We start from the raw sequence: 18945 nt of genomic DNA, 5'->3' as shown, positions 1-18945 counted from the left end.
GGATCAAGATGAAGTCATCTTCCGTGGAAAATGGGGAAGAAATGAAGAAGGAATGCGGAAAGGCTATATGCGTTGGGCCTCGAGGAGAGATAAGCGGATACTTTTGCCTCTCGGGTGGACAGTTTCTGGCCCTTTTATTGGGTTACATACGGCATATAGGGAATTGGTGCTAGATATCAAGGCTCGCTGACGAAGGAGTCTTAGCGCTTCGTGTGATGATGTGAGACTCCTCATCCATTATGTTTACAGGCTACGGAAAATGAGGTTTAGGCAACCAGATCTGACGCCTTTAACCATCTTATAGGCTTCACATACCCCCTGTAGATAAGCTATTGACAACTAACGATGGAAGCTGATTCAGGCTGAAGGATGTATTCTTGCAATGCCTGCTCATGTTTCTCGATCTCAGCACTAGCTGCCTTCCTGTGGGATGACCAGGTAATTAAACCAACGTGAGATCGAAAACGAGAATATCAGAGAGCTTCCATGAAACAAAGTAAAACTGCGACCAATTTACTCAGGTGCTTTAGAGAAGGGAAATCGTACCAGCACCAGGGTTATCCGGACCATAGAGTTCACGGCACTTCCACTTTAGAGCCTCTATTGACTCTTTCGCCTTGTGAAGTATCTTTATGCAAAATGGCTCCTCTTCCGACAGCTGGTACTGGTGAGGACAATCTTGATGCGGCGGCACTGCATGCCACTGAGCCTGCCGTTTTTCAAGATAGTTCAAAACACCCCATAAACACTCTTCCCTCCCATTTCCGTAAACCTCAGCCTTGACAGCTTTTTTAGCCAGTTCAGCCCAATCCGTGGGGCTTAATTCTAGGTTGTAACTTGGAGCCTCTGACGAATACTCAACACCGACATCGCTGAACTGGAGACGCTTCAGCTCATTTTTATCTTTTGATGCCTTGGCTTCTTTATCTATGGACTCCAGAATTACCCCATACTGCTGCCCCACTGACATGAGAAGAGTTCCCAGAAGTTGAATATTCTGCATGGCAGAGAGGTGGCTGGTTGGGCAGATCTCGCAATGAGCAATTTGGCTGGCCGTAGAGATCGTTTTGCGAAGAAAAGGAAGGCCTGACGGAAAGGAGAGTCTTTCGTTCTTGCAGAGATCATCTACTGCGAGATAGAAAGTTGCTAGACAAGAACATGACCGTGACGATGTTTGCGGGATGGGCGACACTGTAACTACCGAAGTAGCATTTGAAGTTGAGGAATCAAGCGACGGAGTAGTAGTGGAGCTCGATGGGAGTTCTTGTGCCGGGCGTGAGTAGTCGGCGACTTTGCCCAACTCAAGCTGAAGTTCGCTCAGTATCTCAGAGCTCAAGTCAGGCATGAAGCTTGGATCTACGCAGGCGTTCCACTCAACATGACTGAGAGTTTCGACCATTGATTGAGGTGATAAAAGGGACAAGAAGGGCGTGTCATCTTGGACAGCTGGACTAGGGAGTGCTGCAGCCAAAACTTGTCGGCGTTTTGCAGGTCTGCCCATTTGTTTCTTGACCGAGTATTGACAGTCGAGGCCTAAACTAGAGCATCTTCGACATGAAGGTTTTCCACCATCGCATCTTGACTTTCTTTGCCCTAGACCTGTTAGGCTTCGTTACCAGTACAGAATGAGAGTGAATGACGTACTACAGCCTTCGCAGGCTGACCGCCGAGCGGGGCTCGAGATGTTTGACTTAGTGACGGAACTCATTCTCATCGCGGAGAGATTGATATCGGTGAGATTTTTAAGGGAATTTACTTGATAGTTCGAAGTGGACGAAGACTTCGAACATATCGCGGATGGTAATATCGTCGTCGGAGACATTCCATCGTCGTGACTGGTGATATCAGCGGGCTAAGGGACATAGCGAATCACAAGTCAGACAAGTCGCCGATGGTCCCGCTTGAAGGACGACCTCTCCGCAAGATGACAGAATAACCTGATCAAGTCTAGTGTTAGTATAGTTGACCTTGGACTAGTTACTTTTGGCACCTCGCACTCAAGTCAGATTTGCAAACTTCTTGATGGATGGGCTACCTGCATTATACTCTCGAGGCATGCAGTTTGACTTGTTTATTGCTGATATTCAATTCTGCTATCTAGCATTCAAAATGGTAAAGAACGCTCAGCCCTTAATGTTCTCGTTCACCCACTTCCAAGTCTTGATCAGTCTCTCGCGAGTCAGTGGCTTAACGTCCCGTATTGAAGCCGAGACCTTCTGTGTTTGAGCAACATCAAATAAGGAACCCTCCTGATCCTCCCTTGTACTGCTATTGTCGATATCCTTGGAATATGACTGCTTCCATAGACCTAGGAGAGCTTGTGACGGATGATTGGCACTGTCGTCGCTCAACGCCTTCTCCAATCGCTCAAGCCACTCCGACGATGAGACAATCTCGAACTCGGGACCCTCGTTACTGGCGGCTAACCAGTCCAGCATGTCTTTCCAGATTGGCGTGGTATGTGGATTCAAGACGTGGTAAACAGGTGTCCCCGAGTCATTGGAGCTCGTGGATGCAATCTCGACAACAGCTTGGGCAGCTTGCTCGACTGGAAGCCAATTGGGCACTTCGTTTGCAAGATCAGGCAGACACCCTGTGATCTTTGATGTTGAGAGCAGTAACGGGTATGCCTCAGTGGTATTCCAGACTCCAGTTTCATTGCTGCAAAGTTGGCCAACCCTAACTATGGAGGCCAGAGGAGAGTCGTGTTTCTTGTTCGCAGCATCACAAATCTGCTCTGCTGCCCACTTGGAGCGTGAGTAGCCAAGTGGTGAAGCCGCTTTAGGATCCTGGGAGAGCTTCTCAGGAATCGGTCGAGCAGTAGAGTCGCTCACCGCTGCAATGGAGCTGACAAAAATGAACTGTGCATCAGCCTCTGCAGCGAGGTTGATCAAATTCTTTGTACTCGAGATCTGATCCTCGAAAGAGTTGAGTCGAAGACTAAAGTTGACCGCCCAAGCTGAGTGAATGATATTCGTAGCACTCGTCGAAATCTCCCGAAGCTGCTCTTCGGAGAGTCCAAGGTCTTTCTGTGTTAAATCGCATGGAAGACAGACGACTTTGCCCTGGCGTGGTTCTAGAGGTGGCAGAAATCGCTGGAAGAGGCCTTCAGAGACTCGTTTCTGGGCCGCGAATGGACCGTCAGCTCGGAGCAGACAGTAGATCCTGTCAACCTTAGGGTCATCCCGGAGAAGGTGAAGGATATGCGCCCCAAGGAACCCAGTCGCGCCGGTGAGGACCACGCGCGTGGGGCGATCATTGGGGTCTTGGGCGATCTTCATAGCCATCTGGGCCAGCCGTTTCTTTTCCCCCAATGCTTCGCGATTTTGCTGTGCTTGAGTTTTGGCACCACTACTCGAAGAAGATGCTCCTGATCCTACCATACCGCTGGTATCATGCGAGGCTGGATCAAAATTGCTGTACTTATCAGCAAGAGCTTGCATGAGGCTGAGTTCCGACTCATCGGGGTCGATGTCCGGTTCGTCACCGCCTGAATTCGCTGTTTCCAAATAGTCAACAAGTGAATTGACGGTGCCTTGATCGTAGATGACATTCAGAGGAAGCCGGTTATCCTCAGATTCAGACGATAGACAAGTCTGTTCAAGCAACTTTCGGATTTGTATGCAGGAGATCGAGTCGACGCCCTGACGATACAAGTCTTGATCTGGTTCGACTTGCCGGCCAAGGACCTTCTCGAAGCAATCTTGAACCGCCTTTTGAAGCCCCTCTTGAGGAACCTTCGTCGAAGATGATGTGTTGCTGTAAGCCCCTTCAATCTCACCTGAGTACTTCTCTTCAGCTTGTCGACGAAGAATAGTTCCCTTGCTACTCTTCTCCAGCGGCCTCTGACCCTCTTTGACAGGGACAACTACCATCATTGCCTTGTTGATTCGAGTATGGGTTTGGCTGTCACTGTTCAACTTGTCGATATGTGGCCAGACTGAATCGATCACTTCATCCGCACTGATGTCGCTCGAAGAAGGAAACAAAAGTGCCCCAGCGTAGTCTCTTCCACTTCCGAAGATGAGAACATCCTGCAGCAGTTTCGAAGAAGCCAGTATGCTCCCCTCGACAGGCGAAGGATCAAACTTCTTTCCATTCGCAAGAGTGATCTGTGCATCAGCTCTGCTGTGGTACCGCCACGCGTTTGGGATTGATGGATGTGGTTCAAAGAGGTCAGAAGTCGCGTATGATCCATCTTCGCGATTCGTCTTGATCAAGAAAGGCCAGCCAGGCTTGACAACAAGTTCTGAGAGATCATTCTCACGGGGTTGAAATTCGATAAGCTTTGGATCATCGATGGCCCGGAGGAATTGCCAGTCCTTGTCCTTGGCGTAGTCTCTATGAGAAGATATCAGGAACCCGCATTCTGCACTTCCCATGCGAGAGAGGAGATTCACGCCTTCGTCCACGAGCTTATCGCCTATGGCTGGTGGGAGAGCAGCGCCACCGACACCAACGAGTTCCATTGTCTGAAGGATTTCGATGCCTCCATACTCTTCAGACAGCATCTGAAGCACATATGGAACTGACGAGAAGTACTTGACGGGTATTGGACTGTGCGCGCGAGCAAACTCGATAGCTCTCATGATATTGGCGCCTGTGATGGGAGCTTGGCCTTCGGGGAAGAACCATATCGAAGCACCGCTTGTCCAAGCTCTTAGGCAATCTGGAAATCCTCCGTGATAGAGGGGAGTAGTGGAGAAAGTCGCAGGCTTGTTCTTCCCGGGGAAGCTGTACAAAGCTCCCATAACCCCGAACTGCGTTTGAGGGATTGGCTTGGGCAGCCCTGACGATGTCCCCGAAGTGTGACATATGTAAGCTGTTTCAGAAACACCGGGGGTTTGTTCCAAATTATTATCTGCTGGTGAGTCCTCTCTATATGAAGGTAATCTGATGATCTCGATGTCGTCGGAGAGCCCGCGAGCTCTGTACTCGTAGATGTCGTCAACGAAAACATGTCTAATGGCTAGAGTCTCGCAAAGATGCTGAACCGCTGGTGGTGGCAATTGAGGGCTGCAACATAGTCAGATTTGCGTATCCCTTGAGGCCAGTGACTTACGCAAGAAGCAAAACAGTATGACCCAGGCGCATCAAACCAAGCCATGTCAAAACAAATTCTGTGCTACTGGATGATAGAAGGCCCATTTTCAAGGATTTAGGTTCCTTCGGCAGATGAGTTGAAAGTATCTGGGCAGCATGTTTTGATGTGTCTGAGAGATGTCGAAAGGTAAGGAGATGACGGAACACTCCCTATGTTAGCCACGCATCTGCCATCAAGGTTGATGCTCACCTTGTGTAGACTTCAAATGCGTAAATGTAGCGAAACCCAAAGCCGGCGCATCAGGATTCTTCTCAGCCTGATCATCTACCAACTCCACCACTGTCGTCCATGTTTTGGCCTTGTCGTCCTTTCGCTTCAATCTTGCGGCTTCACCAAGCGTACAAGTAAAATAATTCGCATCCACCATTTCACGATACTAGAACAGAAGACAAGTTTGGTGTTGATAAAACAAGCTTCGGGTGATATCCAATTTACCGTCTTTAATACGTTTGACTTATGGCAACGGACTTCATTCTTGGCCTGTCCTGGCTGTCGGGTCCACGTGAGTCAACGCGTCATAGGCACTTACCTATCTTATCTCCTCTTATCTTATCGGTTGACCATTCAGTGATGCCTCATTTCGTCACAGCGCAGCGCAGCGCATAGGGACCCCTTTATGCAGCAGGACAGGGTCTCTCAGTACTACGTACCACTATTCTTTGCATCACCTTTCTCCTACTCAGCCAAGCTATGGGTGCACGGCCAGGATCATGCCACAATTGTAGGCGCGGCCGCTTAAGATGTGACCGCTCCATTCCGCAGTGCCTGAAATGCACCAGTAGAGGCCAAAGCTGTCTTGGCTATGGCGTTCTGTTGCGATGGGAGAAAGGCCTGGCAAGTCGTGGGAAATTGGTTGGTGTTACATCCGACAACATGAGCAAGATCCAGAATGGAGATGCGACCGCCACTCTACAGGCGCCACAGGCTCGTTTCTTGTCTTCAAGACTGCCCTCATTCACAAGTTCAGAATCAAATTCTCCTCATTCGCTCACGGACCCGCTTATGCAAGATCTAGATTGTCGATCGAGGAGATATCTGGATTATTGTATGTTGATTCTGTACTCTTGGCTGCTTTCGAGGCTGATGTTTGGTGACAGTTGCAAATGTTGTCTGCAAGGACTTCGTTCTCTATGACATCCCAAAACACAATTCATTCCGCCAGCTGATTCCAATGGCATACCAGCAGCCCATGTTACTGCAAGCCATCATTGCCAGTTCGGCTTTGCATATGTCGAACGCTTCTCAACAGCCATCAGGCATCTTCACAACGATGGCCTCGACTCAGAACAGCACAAACTTAGTGGGCTCTCTATCGGTTGGCCATGCAATGTCATACCCGGAGGCTTTCTATGATGCACTCGGGGCAAAGGAGCAGGCACTTTGTCTGCTGAACTCCGCTCTCGGAAGCATGGCTTCGGCGGATGTTGATGCGATTCTGGCGGCGGTGTTTCTCCTCATCGGATTCGAGCTCATTGACTCTGAACGAGGCAGCTGGGTGTTTCACATCAACGGCGCGAGAATGATCACAGAGAAACTGATGGAATCTGGCTCGGGGAAAGGGACCGCTTTCAGCCCTCTCCGCAGGTGGTTAGTGTCAAATTGCTTGGTGTAAGTATCATTGTCTGGTTATTGATGGCTTTTGAGTTTACAAGGATTAGGTATGATCTTCTTGGGTCATCATTCGCGAACTGTTATCTACCGCAAGGTGGGGAGCTGTCGATGACTACCATGTCGCTGCTTCAGGACGCAGAAGGGAACCATTGCTCATCATTCCCGGCGGCTCTCCTTCCTTTGATACAAGCAGGGGCTCAAATATTGAATAGCAACAACTTTTACATGTTTCCTGATACCTCCATCAACCCGGGACTTCACGATATGCTTCGGCTCTTAGACGCGGCCAAGTCTTTTGACCCAGCTGCCTGGGCCACCAGTTTACAGCCACGCTCGCCGGTTGACGATCTCCTCCATCGCACTATGGTTGCGTGCGCACACAGGACAGCTGTGTGTGTCTATCTCTCACGCATTATTCTTGCTCTGTGGCCCAGTACGGTATTGTCAGATGATCTACAGGTACTAGCAGCCGAGATCATCACTCACCTTTCATATTTGCACCCTGGAGATGCATTATTCACAGCAACAGCGTGGCCCGTATTCATCGCTGGCCTAGAAACGCGTGACTTCACGAGTCGTGCCTGGGTAGAGAGAAGATTCCAAGAGCTCTGGAAAGTAGAGCCTTGGGGGTTTACTAGAGAGGCTCTCGGAGCATTGCGAACAATTTGGGGTGAGGAGAAGAAAGAAATTCCCTCAACGAGCAGTGATAACGAATTCGACGGAGGGGAAGAGGACTGGAATTGGATCAAAAGGCTGAGGAGCTTGGGCGCCGATTGGTTGATTGCATGATTGCAAGGTGATGCTAGACAATCTCCTATGCTGGCTAAAGACCTTTGATCCTACGACTAGGACTATATAGGCCACTGCTCAACGATTTATGAGCGGAGAAGTACATGCGGCATCACGTGTTCCTCAGAGTACTGCCATTGCCGCCTTGGCTTCTTCGCTGTTCCGAGATTGCCTCTTCCATGAGTTCGGCCCTCTCATCCGCGGTCAAATCACTACTGGCCTTGGGTACCTTACCCCATATTGCCAGAATCAACAGGCTAGCAGCTGCAGCTCCAACTCCAAACCAAAATGTGTTCTTATAGCTCCTCGCCAACCCTGCCTCATCTACCGTTGCTGATTGGATGATGTCCGTCAAAGCAAGCACAAAGGCTACACCCAGCTGCAGCACAGAATTAATGACACTGCCAGCCAGTCCCTGCTGTGCTGTAGGAAAGCTCGTCGTCACGAAAACTGTCGATAAGATTGTGGACAGATCGATTCCTATGGTGCTGAAGATGACGGCGGGAAACACCCAAGCCCAATAGCTTCCCCCTGGTGGAATCAGAGCTATGAGAAGCTGTGAACCAACTGCGCCCAGACCTGAAATGATCAGCAACACACGTCCTGGAACTAAATGCAAGATAAAGCCCTCTATGATGCTGAAGATGAGGCCCGCGACCCCGAGAGGCACATACCATGCTACTACCTGCAATGGACTGGCGGACATGATGTTCTGGAAGTATAGTGTGCCATATACAGAGAATATGCCCCAGGTGCCGTAGAGCAGAAAGAGGGCCAGCAGGAGAGAGCTCATGCAAGGAGTGGTGAAGATCGAAGCCGGTAGAAGAGGATGAGTGGCGACGCGGACTTCGACGTAGACTGCGGCAATAAGTGACAAGACACCAAGGCCGAAACATATTGGAATATATGGCGTCCTCCAACCTGAAGAAGCATGCGCTGATTGCAAGATGGAGAACACGACTAGGGTGAGGCCAGAGACGATCGTGATGGCGCCAGGGTAGTCCATTGCGACCTTGTTTGGGGCCTGACCCTCTAAATGAGGCCGCGGAATGGACAAGACCGAAGTCAACAGCGTGATTGCTGTCAGGATGGCACCGATCCAGAAGTAAAACCCCCAGCGGGTGAATTGACCTACGATGCCAGCCATGAGAATGCCACCGAAAAAGCCAAATACAGCTGAAGTACCGTATACTGCAAAGACGAGATTCTTTCGCGGGCCAGGACGATACAAGGAGCCCATAAGCATGACTCCAGTAGGCAAGAAAGCGGCAGCTCCTAGCCCCTGCAGAGCCCGACACAAATCGAGCATTAGCGGATTGATGCTGAACCCGGCTATTACACTCCAGACAAGAAGCCAGCCAAGACCCCATATGAAGACGGGATAACCTCCCCACATGTCGCCCAGACGGCCAAATACGAGTAAGGTGCTGGCGATGACTAGGGAGAAAGCGGTCGCTGGCCATACGCTGGCTGATTGGGGGATGTCGAGCTCTCTGATCAGAGTTGGGAGGATGACGGTGAATCCCGAGACGAAGTATTCCGTGAGGAATTGAGACATGGAGATGCTGAAGACGAAGATTATCTCACTCCAACGGGTTGTAAAGATCGGAGGTCGTTCGCGACCGAGACGTTCGATGCGTGCTTGGAGGGACTCGTCGGCTACGGATGATGATGCGGTAGTGTCATGGAGATCCGCCGACGGGTTGTTGTTTGGTGGAAGCTCAACACCTTGAGCTAGAGCCCTGGGGCTGCATCCTCTCGACGGGACAGTTGGCTTTGTCGAGGGGTGGCTGGGAAAACGCTGAACTGGTATTGATGGTTGTGCCATTGTCTGTCAAGAATCGATCCCCGAATATACAGAGATGTGTATGAGGAGTAGCAAGGCTATGAAAAGAGGAGGGCAACTAATCTTAAACGATTTCTTCTGGCGTAATTATTACACATTTGTAATCATAACTTATGAAGATGCGAATCTACGGACCATGGAGACTTGAGAATAGCCTGAGTCCGCCGCTTACGGCCTCCAAGCGTTAGCCAAATACTGACACATGCTTGCCTGTACATGTTTCGCGTAGCCGTATCAAGCGGTAATGTTGTATCTATCCTTCTTAACACTTATCGCCACGTTCCCTACTAACAACTGACCAAACCAGAATCATTTTGATATCCCCACAGGCTATCAGCTTCCATCATTATAAACTATTGAGCTTGAAAACCACGTTCTTGCGATTTGAGACCCTGCGATATGTGAGGTTTACCGGCAAGGCGGCAGTGGATACTACGCTAATGCACGACAGGAGCCTTGGCTGCCCAGGTCGGGTTAGCCCAGGGCGATCTACCAGCATCTTGACTGCTTCAAGGTTCATCCGCGATATGGAAAAGGCTAATTAATTACCGACTTGGTATGCTAATACCACATTTGCCAGTATCAAGATATCTGATTAGAAATCTAGAATTATTCAGCAGTCTCGTACAGGATGTATTTCTCGCAATCCCAGGCTGGCATATATTTGTGTCTTGACCCGGTTTCTTGTCAACAAATTCACTCATTGACACAAGCCTTTCCTCTTCTTCATCTTCCATTTCCAATGCCACCACTAATACATTGCGTCCGCCATGGACAGGGCTTCCACAATGTTGGTGCCGGATGCTACACTCTTCCTGATCCTCGCCTGACTCCCTTCGGTATAGAGCAGAACACGGCATTACGAGAGACCGCCTTCTCCGATCAGTCAAAGATATCTCTTGTCCTTGCTTCTCCCCTTTGTCGAACGCTCCAATCTGCCTTTCTCGTGTTTCAACCAGCCCTCCAGGGCAGAAGCAAGTGTTACCCTGAGATCATCGCGATCCCTGACGCGCAAGAAACCTCTGATGACCCGTGCGATATTGGAACAGATCCATCTGTTCTTCGTGAAGTCGTAGCCGAGCACAACTGGCCTGTCGACCTCTCTTTAGTCAAGGACGGTTGGAATGTGAAAGCTTTAGGGACTCGCTACAGTCCCGAAAGTAACGCGATAGCGGCCCGCGCCCGCGACGCCCGTATCTTCATCCGACAGAAAATCCAACAGCTTATAGAGCAAGGCGATACGGATCCTCAAGTTGCTCTTGTGACACATGGGGGTTTCCTCCACTACTTCACCGATGATTGGGAAGACTCATGGCTGAACCCTGGGACGGGATGGAAGAACTGCGAGGCGCGATCATACGTTCTCGACCAAGATGTAATGAATGATACAGATGTGGAGGCTAGACTCACCGAGACGATGGAGAGTCGATCGAGAAGGGGAAAGGTCAGTCCGATGCCAGCTAAAGATGAACAGGCGGTGCTGTTTGAGCAGGCGATGGAAAGTTGGGAGAAACAGGGGCTGCAGAGGCCTGATAGAATAGGAGTGAATGTCGAAACGAGTGTGATTGCTTGATAGAAATCTGCATCGTAGATGCAGGGCTCGAACTCAACGGTAAAGGATCAGGTAGAATAAACTTCCACAATATCCATCAATTCATTCTCTTCATTTCGAATCAATACCCATCCACAAGACATGTTGTTGTGTAAGAGATCTACCTACTTCAGGGTACGGTACACTGCGACATGCAATCCCAACCATCCCATAGAATGCTGAACCAAGGATCCGATACTTGCGTCGGCGGGCAACCTCTTCAGTTGCTGGGCTTGAAAATGCAGATTCTATCTACCATCATGACTTAAGATACCTAGACGTGGTATTAGCGGTCTGCCCTCGTTCCCTGTCAGGAATTCTGTTTTGACATGCACCAATCCCGGGTCGAGATTGGCGACTTCACTTATGTGGCGGTCTACCCACAAAGTTCAGAGGAAGCAAGCCGGGAATCGCTGAGAACAGAATTAGATTCATAACTCATTTTCTGGTATCTTCTGATAATTCATTGATTAATATCTCCCTATCTAGAATATTTATCATGTGGCATCATTGATGCGCTTTTACAAGACGGCAAAAAAGAGGAGTATCGACAACGTCATCGACTCAACTGACGAGTTATGACTGGATCTCTACGCGCTCCGCACAAGTTACACAGCAGCAAAACACAGTCTACCCCTCTTGTCCAAGAACACCAAACTTTAATATATCTCATTAAATAATTATTTCGTTTGTCTTGGCCATGGAGCGCTCACAATCCGACACTCTGCCTCTGGCGAATTCCGTTCAAATTCCCCAGCTTGGTTTCGGCGTGTACTTATCCCCTCCCGAAGTCTGCACCAAGTCATGCCTCACTGCACTTGACGTTGGGTATCGTCACATCGACACGGCTCAGTACTACGCCAATGAAACAGAGGTTGGACAGGCCGTTCAAAAGTCAAACGTCGATCGGAAAGATGTTTTCTTGACAACCAAGATCCTCGAGGCTGCTGGCTCCGTGGATGCAAGCTACGCGAAATGCATTGAGAGCATTGACAAGCTTGATCCTGAGAGCCGTTATGTCGACCTTTTCCTCATTCATAGCCCCAACAGCGGCGCTACCAAGAGGAAGGAGATGTGGCAGGCTCTGGAGAGGCTGTATGAGGATGGTAAGGCCAAGAGTATTGGCGTGAGCAACTTTGGTATCAAGCACATCGAAGAGCTGAAGCAATTCGCCAAAGTTTGGCCTCCCCACGTCAATCAGATCGAGGTATGTCGCCAAATAACGTTGCATCATAAATATTAACAAGCACATTAGCTGCATCCATGGGCACAGCAGAGAGATGCCGTGGAATACTGCGAAAAGAACAACATCGTAGTAGAAGCTTACGCTCCTCTCGTTCGCAACCAAAAAGCCGATGACAAAACCCTCAAAAGCATCGCGTCGAAGCACAATGTCTCGCCTAGTCAAGTATTAATCAGATACTGTCTTCAGAAAAACTGGGTTCCGCTCCCAAAGAGCGATACACCCGAGCGCATCAAAGCTAACGCAGATGTCTTCGGGTTTGATCTAGATGACAAGGATATGAAGGCGCTGGATGATTTAGATGAGGGCGCTGAGGGTGCGATTGTGCAGGCGGTGGATAATTATTGAATGCAGTGAAACTTGGTATGCGATAAAAATTGGTGCGAAGTTTCAGGTGTTGGGTTGCAGTGCAAGGATGTGATCAGATGAATGTTACACTGAATCTTAATCTGAACTTTAGATCTTGAGATCTGGCTGATCTCGTCTTTGTAGATCTGAATAAACGGGTTCTTAGCTTCTCATAGATCAATCTTTGCCTATACGCGTCATTGACTCAGATTCATTTCAGGCACAATCTCGATAATCTCATGTCTCATCTTCGGGACAAACGTCGTGGCTTCAACAAAGCCTCACCGATACTTTCTCCATGTAACACAGCATTCAGCTCGTATTTGCTTTTTCGCACTCAAACACGCACTTTCCGACACAAAACCCAAACAAGCGTGAATAAAGCAAGGGATAAAATAATACCAAATAATGACTTCACATATTTAGGTCATGACGTGCACGAATCTCAACCCCTCTTTCTCCCGCCCTATTCATCCAGCCAACGACACTCAACCTCTTCTTCCCTGATATCACAATTTTCTGCAACACGACAAAAATGGCAGACAACGCAGCCAGGCGCAACGCCTATGCAACCCTCATCACTCGCGACTCCTACCTCCCCGGCGTCATCATCCTCGCCTACACCCTCCAGCGCAATGCCTCAATTTACCCTCTCGTCGTACTCTACACGCCCAACCTCCCCAAAGATGCGAAGCGCGTTCTTGAGCTTGAGGCGCCAAAATGTAACATGATTCTGCGCGAATGCGAACATCTTCTCCCGCCCGAAGACGTGAAGATGACGCTTATCGCTGAGCGGTTTGCCGATACTTGGACGAAACTTCGTGTTTTTGAGCTGTTTGAGTATGATGCTGTTTGTTACCTTGACGCTGACATGGCGGTGCTGGATAACATGGATGTTGTATTCAAAGTCGAGACGCATTTGCCTGATGATTGGATCGCAGCAAATCACGTTTGTGTCTGTAACCTTGATTCAGACTCTTGGGCGCCTGAGGATTGGAGGGCCGAGAATTGTGCTTACACGCCGCTTCAGCATCCCACAGCGCTGGAGGAGCCCCTACAACCCACTGAGACGTCACCTTCACCTCACAAGCTTCTCAATGGTGGAATGTTCATCTTTCATCCTTCTGAAGAGCTCTGGGATAGGATGCTGCACGTGTTCAACACGACGCCGCTGCTTTCGTCGTTCATGTTCCCAGATCAGGATTTCCTAGCATTCTTCTTCGAGAATAAGTGGTATGCACTTGGATGGCAGTACAATGCCATAAAGACGATGCGATATTGGCATCCTAACATTTGGCGGGATGAGGAAGTTATCTGCCTCCACTACATCGTCGACAAGCCTTGGGCGAAGCGTGTTGGGTTAGATGGAGTCGCTGGATATAAAGGCCTCGATGGGGTCACGCATTGCTGGTGGTGGCAGCTATATCAATACTGGGAGGATGAGAGGACTTCTGATGGACGTGGTGGAAATGAGTCGATTGCTCTTCTGAAGAAGCTGATTGCGCCGGCGGACACGATGGAGGGAGGACTCGGGTATCTGCAGGTTGGATTACCTGTGAGGGCATGACTAAAGGCCATTTTCAGGCGTTGGCTACAGAGAGGCGAAAACAAAAAAGAAAATTAGAGGCATTTGTGACCTGCATCGGGATTACAGGTAGACTCTCGCCAGCAATGGGATGGGATTCATACATTAACACATGAGAGTAGAATAGCATAACCGAATGGATTTCATCATCATACAACTTGAGACAAAGCTTCGCACTTTCAAGAACTAGACTACTCAACCTCCATCCAAGTGGCTTGAAGCTGCATTATTGTTTGCCAATCGCTCATCTTATTCGCGTCCGCCATCCCAGCATGCATGTTGTTCATCATATTCGCCGCCGTCACACCATGCTCAGTCTCATAGTACCCAACAGAACTATTACCATGCAGGTACCCGTCCGTAGTACCACTAATAGCTGCCATGCCATTCATACCCTGGTACATCAAGCTCAGTTGCCCCTGCTGCATAGCCTGCATTTGCTTCATCATCTGCATCTGCTGGATCATCTCGATGTGAGGCACGGTCGCGTTGTACACTTGCACACGCCTTGATCCGAATGCTTTGAACTCATCCAGGGCCTTTTGTGACTCAGGTGATCCAGGAGGTCCGGCGGCACAAGCTGCGAGCCACATGTTGCGCATTCTTGGAGACCATAGCTGACAGATCAAGGTACGTTCGTCGTAAACCCCCTTGACAGGAACGGAATCTCCCAAGGGGGTATCGGCCACAAAGTTCAACCAACAGTCCTGACAGGCCAGGGCTTCTGGGTGTCCCCACCATTTACTCTTCCCTCTGTTCTTGATCCCTGGACATGTCGGCACTCCAGCCCATTTCTTCACGTAGTCAGAGTAGTGACTGAAAACACCTTTGTCAACAGCTTCAGCGAACTTGGTGATGAAACTTCCCCATCGCGGAGTACCTGGACAAAAGTTGCAAATGATGTCGACAGTCTGGTCGCGCTGGGCAGGCTCGAAGAATTTCTCGAGGCCAGATGTCTCGACGATTCCCTTATAACAAGCCTCACAGACATCATAGTCGGCGCATCCTCCAGCAACAGTCCACCAATTGCCACGCACGATGCCATGAATTGTGCACGGAACAAGAGCCGCGATGGCATTGGCGGCATTCCAGAAAACATCAAAATCTCGACGGTAGATGGCTGCTTCGAGCGCGATACTCATGTTAACAGCTGTATCTGTGAGCTTGCACTTCCATCTCTGGCCTATTGATTCGACGAAGGCGTCAAAGCCTTCTGCACGGATATGACGTTCGAACTCGTTGCCAAATGGCGTTAAAGCAAGTTTATCCAGATAACATGCCTCGCAGATAGTCATATCCTTGATCTTGCGGCGCGGTAGCATCCAATGCCCACTGTTGGACTCTTCATCTCTACCCTCACAAAGGGGAAGTTGAACTCGCACCTTTGCCGCCTCGACAAAGCCGTTCCAGTGATTTTTCTTTGCCATCTTTACTACTGTTTTGGCGATGTAAGGTATGCACAAATCACACATCCACTTTTCGTCCTGTCCTTGCTGGCGGTAAGGTTGGAAGCGAGATTCAAAGGCAGTGCCCACGACGTTATCTTCGTAGCAGGCATCGCACGATATGAATCCATCAATCTCGTCGTTGACCAGACCCCACCACTTGACCTCGTCCGCACCAGTCGTCCATAACCTGCCCTTGCAGGGCTTGAGGGTCAGGCTCTTCTCTATCCAGGCTTGTAGAGGTCTGACGTTGTTGGTCTGGAGAGCCTGTGGCCAGAGCACCTCTCGTGCGCGAGGAGACCAGAAGCCGCACTTGGATTCTATGCCCTCTGGCGAATGGTACCTCTCGAAATGACCAGCGAGATGAGTGCTCTGAATATAGTCGGTATAGCACCTCGTGCAAATGAGATACTGTGGTACAGCAATAAAACGATACCAATCAAGCGAGTAGCTTACAGTTCTATCTTCGGGACAGTATGGGAGAATGTCGCTGGACATGCCTGTAGCTTGACAAGGGGGCGGTCCGCGGGGCCCATCCTGTCGTGCGGCCGGGGAATTATTCGGTGCTGTTGGAGGGTGGCCACTGTTCAAGACGTTCAGATTCTTCATTTGGGCAGACAGAGAAGCGACAGGATCTTGTTGGTAGTCATAAGCAGCGAGTTGGCTGGGTACATTATTTGCACTCGCCAGCAGAAGCTGAGAGTTTGGCGTTTCGGGAGCACGCTGGTATGGCTGGTACTGCTGATCTAGTACTGTCGGTGGGGAGTTTGCAGGCACTTGCCCATGGTTCATCGCACCAGCCAGGGGCGGCAGGTTTGGAGGCGACGTATACTGCTGAGGCGCTGGAGGGCTCGTAGTTGCGGCTTCAGGCTGCTGCGGGTATGGTGCCGGTGGAGCCTGCTGGTCGATTGGTAGACTGTGCGGTTGGAATTGACTTGGCATTGGTGAAGCGACAGATTGTGCATTGTGTTGCGGTTGCTGAAGAGGTGGTGGAGGCGGGTAGCTGTAAGCCTGGCCTGGGGGAGCAATCGGCTGGACACCGCCGGGCGCACCTCCAGTCTGCGGGACTTGCGCCTGTTGTGGTGTATAATACTGCCCTGGGGGTCTAGAAAAGTCCTGAAAAGGTGCCTGCTCATGCTGAGTTGCTGTCGCTGGACTAATGAGCTGCTGAGCTGGTAGGCTATGGTGTTGCTGGTGAGGTGACTGTGTTGCAGGAGGGTGAGTCATGGGAGCACTCTGAGCCGGCTGTACAGGTACCATATGCGCAGTCGGCGATAGTCCCGAAGCGGCGGTCGTTAGGTTGGAAGGAGCAGGTGCCTGCTGTTGCGGGTATCCTTGGGGACGTGAACTCTGATACAGCTGCTGGGGCGGGGAGACCTGTTGCGTATTGTGCGTACCACCTGCTGGGGTAGCTTGATACGGCGATGATTGACCAGCTTGTTGGGTCGCTGTTGGGTCTTGATGGCTGGTCGTACCAGATTCCTGGTGATACTGTGGCTGTTGCAGTAGAGCAGGAGAGCCATGGTTGGGAGGAACAACTGGGGGACCGGACTGGGGAGCTGTCTGTGGCGGAGGCGGAGGCAATGACAGTGTCGGGTTATATGGGGCACTAATGCCGCCCTGTTGTGGCCATGATGCCTGTTGTTGAAGCTGAGGAGGAGCACTCTGGTGCTGTTGATGTGGCGAAAGCGCTTGAGGGGGGTTCTGCCCGTACCCAGGTGAGGCAGCAGAGCCCGCTCCTTGTGGAACAGATTGATGGACGGGCGGCGCAGGTGTAGGATGGTACGGACTCGGCTGCTGATGGTGCATAACGGGCTGCGGATATGGCGAAGCACCTGGTGGTGATTGAACCGGCGGCTGAGGTACGGTGCCCTGTACACCTGCGTGAGCGTTCGCGTGCGATTGCTGAAACTCCAGACTTGGGTGCTGACCAGCCTCTAAACGCTCTTGCCAGCTCAGGTGAGGCGGTTGACCAGGCGCGCAGGGTTGCTGACCTGGGGATGTCGCTTGCGCTGCTTGGTACTGAGTCGGAGGGTAGCCTGGAGCAGCGGGCGGGACAGTCTGGTGCAGTGTCGGCGGCGCCTGATTGGAATACGCCTGCTGAGGCTGATTTTGCCCATAGCCTTGCGGGAATAAGTTTGCCGGGCTCAAGGGTGTTTCCGTAGAATGCTGTGCTGGATTGTACGTCGGCTTTGGTGCTTCACCAGTATACGAAGTCCCAGAACTTGCGGAGGCACCGGAAGGTGAGGAAGCGGGGTACTTTGACTTGATGTTGCTAGCGAGATTTCCCAGAATACCTTTTCCAGACTTGAAAAGAGATTGAGCGGTTGATTGTAGCTGGGTTTGAGCGGAGGGCCGAGTCGCGAATTGAGCGGCTTGTTGCTGGTACTGCTGTTGGTGCTGCGCAGGTGTTGGTGGGGCTGCAATACCGTACGTCGGCGCTTGATAGCTGGCCTGCTGGCCTGGCACCTGCTGCTGAGGATATTGACCTTGCGGCGGTTGGGTATACGGGACCTGGGGTGATTGCACGAGCTGGTTTACTTGGTGGTAGCCTGCCAGAGGAGGGGACTGGTAGTTGTGCTGCTGTGCTGGCGCATACTGCTGAGGTACGCCTTGTGATGACTGCGCATATTGGGCAGGAGGCGGCTGCGAGGTTTGGTAAGCCTGCTGCGCGTTGCCTGGATGAGGCGATTGATAAGTCGGTTGCTGGCCGGGAACATATTGATGAGGCGGAGGTGAAGAGTATTGTTGAAGGTGAGGGGATTGAGAGTACTGCTGCGTTGGTGGTGGGGCAGCCTGGTTAGGCATTCCCGGGCCAGGCGGCACCTGGTAACCGTTGTAGGGCGGACCACTCGCCATCTCGATATCACAATCCTCAAAAAGCGCTCCAACAACTCTTTATGATGCTATTCACAGGCACTTTCTCAATTTATTCACAGAATCGCCAAGCTTCGCTCATTTCATGGGACTGATCACCGTTAAATATGACTCCTCACGGGCAGAGTCCAGACCGGTCCACGCATTCAGCTGAGGCATTAGTCTCATTCATGAGGCACAGAATACTACCAAAGAACGCCTTGAGAGCCCAAAAGCCCATACTTAGTGGCGCATGGGTGCTATTTTTGTAACAGCCACCTTCGCTATGGTTACTCTACTTAATTGTCAGCCGCATCACGCAAAGTTTTGCTTAACCTCTCGAGCCGAAGAGCTGCCGGTTCAAATGTGGTATCGATAACAGAAGGGTATCAATTGCTCTATAGGTTCTTTCTATCCCATTCCATATTACACAAGAAATTCGCGATTGCAAACATCCCTGTGCCCAAGGTGGCCAACGGCAAACACTGAATCCCCAAACCTCCAATTTCGTCCGCTTGCGAGGTCAC

The 18945-nt window shown here is 50.6% G+C and overlaps 8 protein-coding genes across 8 annotated transcripts; 4 read left to right on the top strand and 4 right to left on the bottom strand.

The window, feature by feature from the left end:
- Window positions 1-526: 526 nt before the first annotated feature.
- On the bottom strand, window positions 527-1501 carry FPRO_14437 (uncharacterized protein; the record flags this gene model as incomplete). Its single annotated transcript, XM_031219462.1, has 1 exon — window positions 527-1501. The coding sequence occupies one exon, from the start codon at window positions 1499-1501 to the stop codon at window positions 527-529; it is 975 nt and encodes a 324-aa protein (XP_031085218.1).
- Window positions 1502-2123: 622 nt separating this feature from the next.
- Window positions 2124-5471, bottom strand: FPRO_14436 (uncharacterized protein; the record flags this gene model as incomplete). Its single annotated transcript, XM_031219461.1, has 3 exons — window positions 2124-5016; window positions 5063-5249; window positions 5294-5471. The coding sequence occupies 3 exons, from the start codon at window positions 5469-5471 to the stop codon at window positions 2124-2126; spliced, it is 3258 nt and encodes a 1085-aa protein (XP_031085217.1).
- Window positions 5472-5977: 506 nt separating this feature from the next.
- Window positions 5978-7504, top strand: FPRO_14435 (uncharacterized protein; the record flags this gene model as incomplete). The annotated part of the gene is made up of 3 exons (XM_031219460.1): window positions 5978-6149; window positions 6202-6712; window positions 6763-7504. 3 exons carry the CDS (start codon window positions 5978-5980, stop codon window positions 7502-7504), a joined length of 1425 nt encoding a protein of 474 aa, XP_031085216.1.
- Window positions 7505-7616: 112 nt separating this feature from the next.
- On the bottom strand, window positions 7617-9332 carry FPRO_14434 (uncharacterized protein; the record flags this gene model as incomplete). Its single annotated transcript, XM_031219457.1, has 1 exon — window positions 7617-9332. One exon carries the CDS (start codon window positions 9330-9332, stop codon window positions 7617-7619), a length of 1716 nt encoding a protein of 571 aa, XP_031085215.1.
- A 760-nt stretch (window positions 9333-10092) lies between these two features.
- On the top strand, window positions 10093-10923 carry FPRO_14433 (uncharacterized protein; the record flags this gene model as incomplete). The annotated part of the gene is made up of 1 exon (XM_031219456.1): window positions 10093-10923. One exon carries the CDS (start codon window positions 10093-10095, stop codon window positions 10921-10923), a length of 831 nt encoding a protein of 276 aa, XP_031085214.1.
- Window positions 10924-11641: 718 nt separating this feature from the next.
- Window positions 11642-12532, top strand: FPRO_14432 (uncharacterized protein; the record flags this gene model as incomplete). The annotated part of the gene is made up of 2 exons (XM_031219455.1): window positions 11642-12148; window positions 12197-12532. The coding sequence occupies 2 exons, from the start codon at window positions 11642-11644 to the stop codon at window positions 12530-12532; spliced, it is 843 nt and encodes a 280-aa protein (XP_031085213.1).
- Window positions 12533-13067: 535 nt separating this feature from the next.
- Window positions 13068-14099, top strand: FPRO_14431 (uncharacterized protein; the record flags this gene model as incomplete). Its single annotated transcript, XM_031219454.1, has 1 exon — window positions 13068-14099. One exon carries the CDS (start codon window positions 13068-13070, stop codon window positions 14097-14099), a length of 1032 nt encoding a protein of 343 aa, XP_031085212.1.
- A 209-nt stretch (window positions 14100-14308) lies between these two features.
- On the bottom strand, window positions 14309-18421 carry FPRO_14430 (uncharacterized protein; the record flags this gene model as incomplete). The annotated part of the gene is made up of 1 exon (XM_031219453.1): window positions 14309-18421. One exon carries the CDS (start codon window positions 18419-18421, stop codon window positions 14309-14311), a length of 4113 nt encoding a protein of 1370 aa, XP_031085211.1.
- Between the last annotated feature and the right edge of the window lie 524 nt (window positions 18422-18945).

The sequence above is a fragment of the Fusarium proliferatum genome, assembly GCF_900067095.1.
Source record: "Fusarium proliferatum ET1 genome assembly, contig: FPRO_scaffold008, whole genome shotgun sequence".
NCBI lineage: Eukaryota > Fungi > Ascomycota > Sordariomycetes > Hypocreales > Nectriaceae > Fusarium > Fusarium proliferatum.
This window is presented reverse-complemented; position numbering and strand designations above follow the sequence as displayed.